Below are 14,470 nucleotides of genomic sequence, written 5' to 3'. Positions count from 1 at the left end.
TCCTTCATTTCTCTCCCTCTGTTCCTCCCACACAACATCCTCCACATAAATTTTCCCCTATTTTTTTCTGCTTTGTACTGCATGTTTCTTGGGGCTTTTTGTTGGCTTTTCTCATCTCAGATGGTTTTATTCTGGTCATGTATGTGATCAGAGCTGGTCTGTCAATTTCCTCCCTCGTCTTGCTATACTAAATACATCTGCGCCCAAAACTATCCCATCCCCCATTCGTACTTCTTGGACCACGACCACCTCAATATTGGTGCCCCTTCGCACAAAACCCACAATGTATCTTCTCTTCCCATCAGCAACGTTTCCGTCTTCTTTCAAGAACTTGTTTGCGTAAGTGAGGGGCTTCGACTCTTTCTCCATTCCATTTTTGTCGAAAAAATGGATGAAGGGAGTGGATGTTTGCACATTTGAGTGTTGGCTACTTTCACGCTCAACAAGCTATCGGCCAAAGCTGCAGCTATGCGGTGGGCCCAAAATGTGGTGTATGTGTGCTGCTGGGCGTGTTCTTTGAGTGTGGCTGCGGAGGCTTTGGCGCAGATGGACGCAAGGGCAGTGGCACTGGGACAAAGCCTCGAAAATGTTCAAGTACTGTACATCCCTGTAATGCTACTTCGGTTGAACCAGGTACCAAGCACATCGCGTACCGTAATGACCAGACACTGATGGGCTCTTCTTCCATCATCTCCCTTCTCAAGCCAATCCAGCTGAGATTTTGTGAGACTTGCTTTCCTTTCATTTCATCAGAAGAGTAAGAAGAGAACAGTAAGAGTACAAGGGGTAATTCAAAGGTGATCCGGTACATATCCTTGTGAGGTGCAACAGCCCTGACAAACTTGAGCTCGAAACGAGCAACAGTAGATGGACTGATCTTAACTCTCATCACTTCACTAACTCTCTACAAACACACACCACCCAAAACAACCGGAAGAAATCAGTCAGGAAAATAAAAAGATTGGTCAAAAGAAACAAAAGAGCTTACCTGGCAGATATCATTTTCAGCATCATCTACTTGTCTAGTGAAGCAGTAACAATGTAGCAAGGCTAACTTGTATTTCTTCTTGACCGCATCCAGAAACCCTTTAGAGTTGGAGAGAGGAAGGTAAAGGTCTCTGAAAGCGTCGAGGAACTGGATTGAAGAGTCCGGCAGATTGATGATAAAATGATCGGGCAACAACCGCTTCCTCCCTGATCCTCACTATACAAGCCCTCACCAAAGGTCATCCCGGATCCCCCCCCCCCCACCACATCTAATATGCCATCACTGGCTGAGCCCGCTGATTCACAAGTCTACTACTAACAGGGACCGTCTCAAAAGATATCACGGATCAGCTTCTAAATTACAGTTCAGCATCAATGTGCACAAGGCTACTGGAATTCTCGCAGGCAACAACGAGGCACAACGACGAGCCCGCGGACGAATCCCTTTCGCCTAAACCAAGCTCGGAAGCTTGGAAGCTTGGAGGGGATGATGTGAAGCCCCGGCTTCCACTTAAGGCAACGGCCGCTCCTCCGGGTCATAAGGTATCGCCCTCTGCAGTCTCTTCTACACTTCTGGCCGCTCTCGGTCTTCTTTTCTTCGCTACTCTTAGTCAAATATCCTAGTCTGTTGTTCGCCGCTCTTGGCCCGATATCCCTTATGCAAGCCGTTCGCGGCCTTCTGTATTATCTCTCTTTCTCTTGTTATCTCGAAGCATGTACATTAGTTTACCAAATCCAGCCCGGACTTCTCCAAGTCCGGCCTTCCTTTGTATCTTCTCGAATCCCTTACGAGCTCATCCAATGAGTCTCCTCTATTCTTATCTTCTCTCTATCTCTTCCTATTGTCGAGCCGTCTCATCCCTTGGTCTATAAATAGACCACCTTCTCCCTGCAATGGATCAGCAACTAAGTTTGCTTGCACCTTTCCCGCTCTTGAAACCGGCGAGCATCACAATGTGAGCCTCCTGCTATTTGCCTGCGGCTGCTCTGCTGGTCGTGGCCCCAGACCGCGGCGGTGACACCCCTTGCTGTCGTCTCATTGCATTCTTGCCAGGCGCCGGGGGCGACGCAGGAGCGGCCCCCGGTGGACAGCCAGGCCTCACATGGCCACATGTACCGCGCCCTTCAAAACACCCTCCTCACACCCTTCCTTGGCATCCCCAACGTTCCTACACGGCGCGGATGAGGACAGCATCAGGCGGACAGGGCCGACATCATGCAAACGACCTCAGCGGGCGTGCGCCCGTCGTGATTTTGCCACACGCCTCTGCGTCGCAAGTCATAGGTGTCGTCCAATGGTCGTATGGGGGGCGCCTGACCTGTACGACATATGAACGGTGGGTGGCGACGCCCAGCCTACATGTGGCAAAATCACGACATGCAGGCGTAAATCTCTTGCAGAGGCAGCCGGGCGCCACGGAGGACGATTGGTGGGCGACCCACTTGTCCCGGTGTGTAGGTATTACAGGGTATTACAGAATATCAACCTTGTTGTTCCAGAAGTTTTTTACAGAAGTTTAACCCTCTTACAGGAGTTTAATTCAGTTGTCACAGAAGTTAAACCCATGCAATAAAAAATTCAAGAAGAAATTTCAACTGATAATTTTATTGAAAATATTTTTTGGTGTGGTTTAAAACTCATGCCCTGGAGCACCCTGTCATTGGTTTAAATTCCTTTGAAAGTGCATTATTGCCACATATGTAGGAACCTATCTGCAAGGGTTATCATTCTGAAATCTCCATTTAGTTGTTGTATTTTAGCCAAATGGAGGTACAATAAAAGATTTGAGAACACAGATTTGTGTAATTCTCTTCAATTTTCCTTGTGTTGAACATAAAATTGTTAATAGGGGGTATCAAATATGACAAAATCCACCATTTATGGTGTTCAAAATTGCATATGACACTACTTACATAAAATCATAAAGCCAATTTGGCTGGGAGATGTCAGCATGCATAAAACTTAAAGTGACATCTCCCAGCCAAAATTGCAGTTTATGATTTTATGTAAAAAAATCTTATGCAATTTTGAACACCATAATTATGCAATTGACGGGTTTGAAAACCCACCATTTTTAAAACATGCTGTTCCTTCTTCTACTCCATTTTGGGAACCACTGGTGACAAATTTCATTTTTGGCTTATTAACTGGTTTCTAATTGTGGATTTCTCATATTTGATACCCCTTAATCATGTGTTTTCTTAAATCAGTTTCACTGCTTAGTTGTTGTTTTTCTATCATAAGTTGATTTTCTTTTTCAAATTGAATAAATACTTTTGTGTAAAAAATGGTTGAAACAGGCCAGGTGACTTTGGAAAATCATCAGTCACATTGAAGATGGTGGAAGTTCAAAATCCTTTGGGTGGAGGTTGCAGTGCTGCAACCCTTACCCAATCCCATGAGTAGGTATTAGCCTGTCCCATCCAGGAGGGTATAGGTTGCCAGACGCCTTTGCTACGATTCCGGGCGCGCTGTAAACTTGCAACATGTACCAGGGCTTAACGGGTATATCCTGTCCCTTCCCGGTGGGTTCGGGTCACAAGACAGCCCTAAAACGGCCGGGTACCCCGCGAGTTCCAGCCTAGGTGCACATCTACCCTAAAAGGGACTTTGGGCGATTGTCCAAATTCACCTGGCCTTGATTTGGCCTCCCTGACAAAGTACAAACTCCGTTTTGATTCAAAAGGAGGTATGACCTTCATTTGGACCTCCATCAAATGGAGGTTGTACACCCATCAAATGGAGGTTGTACACCCATCAAATTAGGTTGTACACCCATTGGTTGGAAGTACAACCATCTTTCATCAGACATTGCATTCACATCCAAGTTTTGACTACACGCACGCCAACAAGCGTAGACAGGTGTGCACACCATTATTATTTCGGCAGGCAGGGACACATACGCCCAGATACCCAGTCCTTGGTCCCGTACGCCTGCATAATTGGCGTACAGGACTGGGGACACCAATTCCCCAAATTCCAGCTCTCCGAGAGGAATACATACCTCTCAAAGAGATTTAATTTGACCAGCTTGCCGAGAGGAATACATACCTCTCAAAGAGATGGACTTTGAACAGCTCGCCGCGAGGAATACAAAACTCTCGGTGAGATGAATTTGTACCAGCTCGCCGAGAAGAATACATCCCTCTTGGCAAGCTGGGCTTTGATCAGCTCGCCCAGAAGAATACCCTCGGCGGTGTGGTTTACAAATTCAGCTCTCCAGGAGGTATGTATTCTTCCTGGCGAGCTGGTACAAATCCATTTTGCCTAGAGATATGTATTTCTCCTGGCGAGCTGGAATTTGAACAGCTCGCCGGGGGCAATTGGCTGGGGTTTCTTGGTGTACTTTTCCCTGCACGCCAAAAAACAATTGCATACACACCTGTGTCTGCCTTTTTGGCATGCATGTAGTAAAAATTTGGTGTGCACTTAGCATGAACCAAAAGAAAAATAAAAGAGAAAAGGAGATTTAGAACTCTATTCAAACTTCCCTTCCATGAGTGGGAGTGGAGTTCTGACTCACAAGAAGCTGCAAGCCCCACATTCAAAATCTTAGATGTGCCAAGGCAGTGTAAGCAACCTCCTGGGAGCCAGAATCCTAATTCTAGTGATTTTTTATGTAAGGCCACAAATAATTACACATCTTATTATAAACTGCACACCTTTGGGTTTTTTCAAGGTAGAAGGTAAGAAGCATATATGATCTTTTTAGGTTCAAATTTGAGAATATATAAGAAACATATACAACAAAACTTTCAGCATTATTTGCTCTGTTTACAGCTGTTGTTATATATATATTTCAGCATGGCAATGTGCACTCATTGCCTTCTTTTTTTGGGCAGTGTAAGCCTCTCAAATGGAGGGTCCGGGGGACCCCGCCCGGAGGGCTCTCTGTAGGAGAGGCTTATGCATAGGGAAGGATTTTCAACCCTAAAAACACAAAAACAGAATATAAAAATCAACAACACATGTACAGAGAAATCTGTGTAGACAGTTCTCTCAGCAGTACTGATGCGCACCCTTGCCCAAGTTTTTGAGGAATCAACTCCAAAACTGATTGAAGGAATCTGTTTTGAAGGTCAAAGGAACCCTGAAGGATATTCCATTGCTCTGAAGATCCAATTTTGGATTTTCCGATAATATGCACAATTGAATATCCTATCTGCAACAATTGAGTGGCTAAAGGTATAGGATCTGCACATATCTGCAGGCTTGTGAATCCACTATCCACAAGGCATGATGGTTGTAATTCCTTGGTTTAAATTTCTTTGTGTTTTTGTATTTTTAAAAGATTAGTACAAGGAAAACGGTTGGGATTGAGGAGATGAGACCAGCACCATTTGAAATCTGAGGTTCTGAAGTATATTTTGGCTCTGGGACAGGTCCGTAGGAGCTGAGGGGGAGGCTGGGTGATGCTAAGTATTTTTCCTCCAGCCATTCATGATTTCTTATTCAGCCAAATTTTTGACTTTGTGCACAAGTCCCTCCCTGCGGGAGGGGCCGCTTTGCCGCCAGCCTCAGCAAGCCTCCCACCAGGGGGGACTTGTGTCAAGTTAGCGGATGAAGGGTGCTGCCATCAGCAGACTTCTCCAGCCAAGCTCCGTCTCATCACTCCCCTTTTTTCAGTCGGCGTGCCGGGGGGGCTGGAGATGTGAAGAAGGGGCTTGCGACTTCAACTTGGGCCCCATACCCCAAGGAGGTTTCCCTTTCCCTTACTTTTATCACAATACATATTTATATATTGTTTTTTCCAAGCCCCAAGGACGTTCCCCTTTCCCTTACTTATTTATCACAATGCATACATATTGTCTTTTCCAAGAAGCTTGGACAGAGTCAAAAAAAAATGTTTTCAAAAATCCTTTGGAAATTCCATATTAGGGGGGTTCAAAATTAAAATCCAGGTCTCCAAGAGCTTGCGCAGGTCCCAGATTCCAGGAAACAAATCCCCCGCCAAAAAAGAGGTTCTGGGCTATCAACTTTGAATGCCCCATATTGGTCAAAATCCACCTGTACTCACATTCCTGAGCATCAGGTCTGGCAGTCTGGGGTTTCAGGAAGTCCCCTCCCACAACCGGGGTCCCAAAGTTCTGCCAAAAAAAATCCGGCTCGGTCTCCCTGCAGTCATAATTGGAATCCACGGCATTCAAAAGGGTGTATGTACCACATACCCTACTGGAAGCACCACTCCCCTCCGTTGACCAGCACTGGCTGGTCAGCCAAAGCAGTACACACTGGCCACCGGGAGCAACATATTCCCATCAATGGCCGGTCCATTTGTTCATCGGGAGGAGTATGCTGGTCCGTTTGTTCATAATTGGGAGCTCCCCTTGATGGACTGTCATTTTGGTCATCTTGAGGAGTATGTACTCCTCAAGATGATTGGTTATTCCCATAAAGTTAGAGGAACTTACTCCTCTCAATGACCGGTTTGTTCCAGCCATCAAGGGAGCATGTACTCCTCCCAATGACCGGAACAAACAGGTCATCAAGAGGAGTATGCACTTTTCTAGATGACCAGAACGGGCCGGTCATACAGGGAAGTGATTACTCATATCACTTCCCTTGATGAATGGTTTGTTCCGATTTTCAGGAGGAGTACATACTCCCTCAATGACGGCCCATCATGGCCACCGAGAGAAGTAATCATTTTCCTCAATGACCGGTTTGTTCTGGTCATCTTGAGAGGTACATACATACTCCTCTCAATGTCCAGTTTGTTCCGGTCATCTTGAGGAGTACGTATATAACCTGAACAAACCGGTCATCAAAAATTATAGCAAATGGCTATTGATGGCCAGCACGGACCCGGCGTTGAGGGAGGAGTGTACTCCTATCAATAACCAGGCCAGCCATTGAGAATATACAGCCTACTGATCGACCATTGGTCATGGTGGAGTTTGTATGTACTCCGCTCAATGAATGGCTTGTGCCGGCCATCAAGGGTGCAGTGAGCTGCTCCAATGGCCGGTTCTTTCTGTCATGTGTATACGTTTGAGGAGGATAGGCCCCAATATACTTGTGTGTGGAAAAATTCTTTGATGAAGTTGTTTCCTGTTGTTTTGGCCTGATTCCTGGACCTGGAACGACCCTCCTGGAGCCTCTTGCTAAGCAGGCCCCCAGATCCGATTTTTTTCCTGGATTTTCGGACCTGGACTGCTTCCTGGATCAATTTTTAACCCCCCTATTTGTATACAGATGTACTTTGCGCACTGCAAAAAACTCGTCGCGCACTGCAGGGGGTGTCCACTCAAAGTCCCGGCCACAGTGCGCGGTAGCGTAAAACACTTTGCGCACTGCAATACAAAAGAGTTGGATTTTCAAAGTTTTTTGCTGTCATCCAGCAGATGACATTTTTCTTCTCCTTCCCTTGTTTTCTTAGCATTTTTGGAGCCCTTTGATGCAAAGCTAAGGGCAAAAATAATATACAGACTTACTTCGCGCACTGCGAAAAATTCTTTGCGCACTGCACAGTGTGCGAAGTCCCCAAACACTTTGCGCACTGCGGGAGAAATATCAAAGTTTTTCAAGTTTTTCCTGACCAATCAATAGAATGGCTTTTTATTGGCCTCTGTGAATTTTTTGGGAGTTTTTCCAGATTTCCTTGTATACTAAAAAAATATTAAAAGCAAAAAACAGATGTAGCATTTGGGGGCCTGAAAATCAAAGTTCCCATGGGCCAAAAATTCAACATAATTTATTGACTCATGGAACATATAGGAACAGCCATTTGGGAACATTTTAGCTACTTTTTGCAAGAGTAAGGGTCTCAAAAATGAGGAAATTTCACCACATAATAGCAAACTTTGGTGGATTGCACATGCAATTTCCTCATTTTCCAGACCCTTTATCTTGCACAAAGTAGCTAAAAAGTTCAAAAATGGCTGATCCTATATGTTCCATGAGTCCATAAATTATTTTGAATTTTTTTCCCATGGGAACTTTGATTTTCAGGCCCCCAAATGCTACCACTGCAAAAAAAACTTGGTCAACTGCTTGCAGTTGACATGCAGGATACTCAAGCCAAGCTACCATTGTAACTCCACCTGAATGCACAAGTGCCTTTGTTAGCACAGTCACTGTGCAAGGTGCACAGTGACTGTAAGCTTGGGTTGAGTCAAACCTTGGGTAAGGCTGGTGTAACACCACAAGCTTCCTCAGAGTTACTGCATGTCAACTGCTCACAGTTGACACAGTTTTTTTTGCAGTGTACATCTGTTTTTTGCTTTGGAACTTTGGTGTTGAAGGTGTAGAGCTTGATTGGAGGGCTGAGATGTGAGCCGCGGTCCTCGCAAACTCACAAGAAGGTTCACAGAGGTATCACAGACCGTCACCAAGCACCCTACATAGTCCGTCCAGTCCCGCCTCTCCTAGCTCGGCAGGGAAGTACTGAGACTTCCCCTGAGCTAGGTGAGTGACCCTCCTTTCTCCTCCACTTCCATCTCCCTTCTCTCTCTCTTTCTTCCTCAAAGTTGTATATAGAGGGAAGTGCTGAGACTTCCCCCAAGCTAGCTCTATTTTCCCCTGCAATACAAACAGAGGTTCTAGAAGCTGCTCCGTGCCCTCGAGCCCTCGCCCTTGCCCTCGTAACCTCGTCCTTGCCCCTCTTCCCTTGCCCAGTGGAGCTCTCATTGTCAAGAGCTTACATGAGATTGGGATCAAGGCCTGGTCAATGTGACAGATGTATGGCCTCCAGTTCTGCTTGATCACCCAGACCACTCTGCCCGTCTTTGGGTTCTGCCGTGCTGAATATCACTGCTTGGCATGAATGAGAAAGTAATAAGCAATCAGCAGGGCCTGTTTGCATCATGTTTATGGGGCAAAATTGACAGACCAATTCCGCTCGGCGCTTGGTAAACTCCAGTCTTGCTGAGCTGGTGGGATAACAAACTGCAGTCAAAGGAAACCATGATTAAGTATCAGCTCAGCGGAAAACCGCTGTAAATCAGCGCAGCATGCCAATGTCGGGCAGGAGCTCGTTGAGCTGGTATGAGTTCAGATTGAGGTGTGAGGCCTTGGAAGTAGCGGATCCACCTGAGCTGGGTGAACAGGCCTGTTGGAATTCTGCACCCGCTCTCCGCTCTTCCCGCTCTCGCTCCCGTTCCCCGTTCCTTTCCATCTTCTCCTCAGTCATGAAACTCTCTCAAATTCTCAATCTCAACAACATGACACACCTCTATCCTCTAGGCTATCCCTTGAAGCCGACGCACCTTGATCCCCTTGAAACATCCGGTCTCAACCTCTCACAACCACAAGTCAGCCAAACTTCCGACGAAGATAAAAGACCGCTTGCTCTCGCTTCCCTCAAACCTTTCCTCAGCAGTCTCACTCATCCTGTCAATCGACTAATTGCCTAACTGCTCGGCCTTTGCCTCTCGCCACCATTCTGCTCTTCAAAATTGCTATTCAACTGCGAATCTTCCCTTCCCTATTTCTCTATCTTCTGTCTCTCATATCGCTCCTGATCCAATCCAACCAACTTCGTCGCCACATTGACACTCACTCACCAAGCATCATCCTAGTCGCACCAACTCTATCACTTCAATACATAAATTGGTTCTTTCCAATTTGGTGAGAAATATAACATCAACTTCAACCATCCTCAAGATCTCATAAGACTCCCATATTGACCTCCTTTTCTTTTCACACATAGTGTCTACTATCTTTCATTTTTTGATCTCCTTTATTTTAGCTTGTCTGTTCTGATCCCACTTAAAATATCACCTCCTTGCGGTATGCTTATCCTTCTGGTCTCATGTTTTCTGTTAACCTTTTTCATCATTTCTGATAATGTTTTGTTCTCAGTTCTGGTTATAGTTTCAGCAATAAATCCTGTTTTTCATCAAGGCCCAAGGTCAGCTGTTGTTTGGAAGGCATAGTAATGCAAACACGGGGCAAAAACATCACTAATGGCATCAACTTGGCCCAGGTTACTGGCTGTTCAGGGGGCGGAGGTTGGCCACCGTTACTTAGTAGGTCCTAGCGGTTGTCTTGGCGAGGGGGTGGTTGGCCAGGAAATGAGCGCTCGTCACGCAGGTCAGAGGTACGGAAGTGGCGTGGCGGTGGTTTGGTTGTCAAGGCAGGATGAATGTGCCAGTCGAGTCTGGTGGATCTTGAGGGCTGTGCCAGGTGGTGCTGAATTTTCTATAAAAACAGGGAGTTTGATTGCTTTTTTGTGTCCCCCAGGGCGTCCTCTGCCGCTGTACTTCCAGCGTTTGGTTTGTCCTCAACCCCCTCCGCTGTTGCACGTTCACAGTCTGAGGGGCTCTACTTGGTGGCCCCCCTTGGGATAATGCCTTCAATGCGGCGCGCTGGGGGCCATCCACCCAATATTTTGAACCTTGCTAGACAGGGATGGATAGTGGGTCCAGTTTGTGGTGTTTGGATTTTGTCTTAAGAAGGCTTGTTTTTGTGATTTATTTTTTTTGAAAGGGGGAACCCTTTTTTTATTTATTTTAAATTTGGTTAATTTGCAGGGGAAACCCTCAATCTTTGTTTCTGTGTTTCTCTGTCTTTAATAAACTTTGATTTATATTATAGGTGACAGGTTACATAAATATCTGTCACCAAAACTGTTGTTTATTATTTTAATATTACTAGAGGCCAAAGCGGCTGCGCCACTGCAGGAATGAGATTCACCTTTTTATTTTTTCTTATTTGTAGGTTTTGCTCTTATAAATCTTCAGCGGTGAAATGGCATATCCAAAATTATCCAAAAGAGAATGCTTGTAAAAAACATACACCAGGATTGTTGAGTATTATACTCAGGTTTTGTTTCTTTTTGTATGCTTCTTACATGTCACTCTCATTTATTCATTTCACAGCTCTGTTACATGTTGTATGTAGACTACCTGAGGCAGCAGGCGTGGAAGGACTCCTTTCCTCATCCTTCCACAAACCTCAAACACCGCCCCGCATCGTGCCTGCTGTTCTCAGGTAGGTTATAGTTTCTTCATTCTTTCTTCTCTTTTCCTCTTCTTCTTTTCACTCTTCTATATTGATGTTCTAGTCTAACATGCAATCTATCATCCTTCCACAAACCTCAAACACCGCCCCGCATTGTGCCTGCTGTTCTCAGCCCTGATCATCTCATCAAGGATAATACTCCTCCAATTCCAGAAAACCAACCAGTAACATGTTTTTTGTTGTAATTCATGAAATAATGTTTTGTTGTACTCCATGAATTGTAATAGTTTGACTGGATCAATCAGCATCCTATCATGTATAGTGATTATTGTCATATTATTTTCTTTTTTTTGCCACATTCTCTTTCACAGCTTGAGAGCTTCAGACACTGCAAGAAAAAGTTGTGAAACTGCAAGCAGTTGACATGCAAGAGCGCTGGGGACGGTTGCTGTGCTACTCAAGCCTTTTTGAAGCTTGTGTTGACCAAGCTTCAATGCACAGTCACTGTGCATGATGCACAGTGACTGGGCAACAAAAGACTGTTGAGTGCTTGAGTGGAGTTAGAACAAGGGCTACACAGAAGCATCTTGCATGTCAACTGCCGTCAGTTGTGTGAGTTTTCTTGTAGTGGGATCCACTCAATTTGAAATAAGCTCACTGATTTACCTAGATAGCAGTTAAAAAACCAAAGATAAGAACAAAGCCATTTTCCTTGCGGACACCAACTGTTGCTTTTCCCCTGAGATCCAAAAATAATGGGAAAATAAATCTCAACAGATTGGATAACAGATTTCATATATTCTGCTTTGTTTTCAACAAGAAAACCAGGAGATAGACATCCTACTTTGTGTTTGAACATCAATCATGAAGAAGAGATATAAAGAAATATGTATCCAAGTTCAAACAAGCATATTCCACTGCTCCAAATACTCCTTACCCTTGGTATCCCAAGCTTGGTTTCTAGCTGGTTTTAGAATTGCTTTTGTACCTTGTTTTCCAAACTTCTTCTGAAGCTCAATGTTTTCCAAAGGCAAGCTTTGAATTTATTAGTGATTGGCCCTCTTTCAGAACTCCCACTATTATTTTCAACAAGATGAGAATAACATACATCAAGGAGATGATTTATGTATTTTTTGCACAAAGCTGTGGTATGGTCAGTGGGAATTGAATACACAAATACAAATAAGTGTATTCATCATGGAGAATGCACCCTTAGTTCCATAGATAACACTCCTGAAATATGCACCAATAGTGTTTTGGTCAAGACTCCTATCTGTATAAGGAATCATAAATTTGGATGAGATTTCCACAATTGATAAGTCAAGAGTAAAATGGGCACAACAGTAAATGGTTATGCATAGGAAAGAATTATAGGACTCCTATGAATGACATGCTCACTTAAAAACACAGATCAAGTAACTGGCAGTAAACATGTTCATCATGAAAACTGTCTAAAATGAAGATAAAAAGTGTGCAGATAAGGATAAATCCTACCCTTATTATTTGTCTTGCAATGGAGGAAGAGAAACTGCTCCCTCTGAGCTTGCTGGGATCCTCTATTATCATTTGGTCTCACTCTACACTCTCTTGGCGCAAATAGTGTTGTTTATTAGCATGTCTTTGATATTCCCAATGGAGGCTATGCCACAAGTGGCAAGGCTATTCTTGACAAAAATATTGAACCAATTAACTTTTGATTATAATCTGAAAGCCAAAATTCAAATTAAAAAGATTGATCAACCTTTGATTCTTATTTGCTGCTTATTATGATCATTGAAAGTTCCACCCATATATTCATGGATGAGTCAATAGGATTGTGGTACAAACAAGTACAGGGGACACAAGTACATGAGGAGGGCTGTAATTAGTAAAACCCAAGGATAGGAAAATATAAAGAAAGAGACAGACGTACATCTATGTGTCTGTATGTTTGTTATATACCCAGTCAAAAATCAACAAAACAAGATAGACCAGAATAGTCAGGTTTCCAAGTTCTGACAAAGGTATTGCCTGGAGGAAGCTAAAGCTCATCGCCTCCCACGGTGAGTAGAAGATGCTGGTCGCTAGCGCGAGAAGCGTGATTGAAAGAAGAGACAACGGCGACTGGGTGGGCAGCAAGACAGCAGACTCGGAGGACGCAGATCTGATGAGCTTGTGGATAGATCAGTGTGATTCAGCCAGCTCTTGCCACGCCTTAAAAGCCGTTCTCCCACCTCGAACGCCGTCGCCTCTTTCTCTCCCACTCACATTCAAGCCAATTGCCTCGGCCCACCGTGCAGGAATCTCCCAGCTTGACTGCGCCATTGAGTGTAGTTTGCTTAGGGAGGTCGCGGAGGAGGAGCGACGCAAGGATGCGGCAGGGGTGGACTCTGGAGTGGGACAAGAAAGAATACAAAAATTTAGAACATGCACGCAAGGGGAGGGGATCTTGTGTAGCGAGCGAGCTTGCTGGCATGGCCAGGGAGACGGGCAGGATTCATATCGGCTTCAGCATATGATTGGTCGCGAGGGGGGTCGCGGGTAACCGGCCGGCATTGGCTGAGGTCTGGCGCATCAACACCTTTGAGGTGCGCCATTGGCCGAGCCCCCAAATGCTACCCTCCTTCCGAACTTCAGCCAATCAACGGGGTCGAGGCAGTTGGAGAGGACAAGGGGGCAACAAACAGGCCGTATGTGTCAAGCGGAGCTGGCTCTGGGTCTTGGCCACCTACCCTTGATGACCAATACCGGCCATTGAGCAAGTGCACACATAGATCCCTTTGATTGCTGGTCAGACCTCAACCTCTCAATGACCAGTCAGACTGGTTGTCAGGAGGTTTCTTCTTCTTGGCGACTGGTCTTATTGGTGATTGAGATTTTTTCCTCTCAATGACCCATTTGGCTGTTCAGCGAGGGAATTTACACATCTCGATGACCCATTGGGCTGGTCATCGAGGGGATTACACATCTTGATGACCCTAACCGGTCAGGTCCAGGGTCATTGAGAGGAATACACATCTCAACCTGGCCTGTACACACTTGTGCACAGGCCAGTATTCTGTCTGCCCAACAGGGCTCTGGCAACACAGGTGGTGTGATTCCGAAGGGTGTGGCATGCAGCTGGTGGGCCAGGTCGGATACTTAAACAGCATGGAGGAAGGTACTTGTCCCCCCAGGGGATCTGGTTTTGTCCCACCCCCTCCCTGAAGGCTCCCTAATCACTTGAGTAGGCCCCTTCTTGATTTCACAAAACAAAACAAAAAATCAAACTTAATTAACAAAATTAACAAAACTCAAACACACCAAGAAATTTCATCTCTTGAAAAAAAAAAAAAAAAAAAAATCAAACAAAACAAAAACTTTGAAATCAAATAAAACCAAAAATTCACACTCAAACAAAATACAAACTTTCAACTACAACAAAAACATTTAAAAAACACAAATTTGAAACCTTTTATTCTTTTTTGCCTGCAATTTCAATAAAACTAGAGGCCAAGGCGGCTTTGCCGCTGCAAACCCCAGCACAGCAAAAGGCCACCAAGCTCAAATTCAAACTTGAAAATCTTTCCATAGTATTTCTGTCAGCCTTAGAGATACATT

At 44.9% G+C, this 14,470-nt stretch overlaps 2 protein-coding genes across 2 annotated transcripts; both read right to left on the bottom strand.

The window, feature by feature from the left end:
- Positions 1 to 8,654: 8,654 nt before the first annotated feature.
- PtA15_1A652 (uncharacterized protein) lies at positions 8,655 to 8,895 on the bottom strand (the record flags this gene model as incomplete). The annotated part of the gene is made up of 2 exons (XM_053165702.1): positions 8,655 to 8,740; positions 8,820 to 8,895. The coding sequence occupies 2 exons, from the start codon at positions 8,893 to 8,895 to the stop codon at positions 8,655 to 8,657; spliced, it is 162 nt and encodes a 53-aa protein (XP_053016867.1).
- A 4,016-nt stretch (positions 8,896 to 12,911) lies between these two features.
- Positions 12,912 to 13,467, bottom strand: PtA15_1A651 (uncharacterized protein; the record flags this gene model as incomplete). Its single annotated transcript, XM_053165701.1, has 3 exons — positions 12,912 to 13,034; positions 13,139 to 13,260; positions 13,359 to 13,467. The coding sequence occupies 3 exons, from the start codon at positions 13,465 to 13,467 to the stop codon at positions 12,912 to 12,914; spliced, it is 354 nt and encodes a 117-aa protein (XP_053016866.1).
- Positions 13,468 to 14,470: the final 1,003 nt, after the last annotated feature.

This window comes from Puccinia triticina, chromosome 1A (genome assembly GCF_026914185.1).
Source record: "Puccinia triticina chromosome 1A, complete sequence".
Taxonomy (NCBI): Eukaryota; Fungi; Basidiomycota; class Pucciniomycetes; order Pucciniales; family Pucciniaceae; genus Puccinia; species Puccinia triticina.
This window is presented reverse-complemented; position numbering and strand designations above follow the sequence as displayed.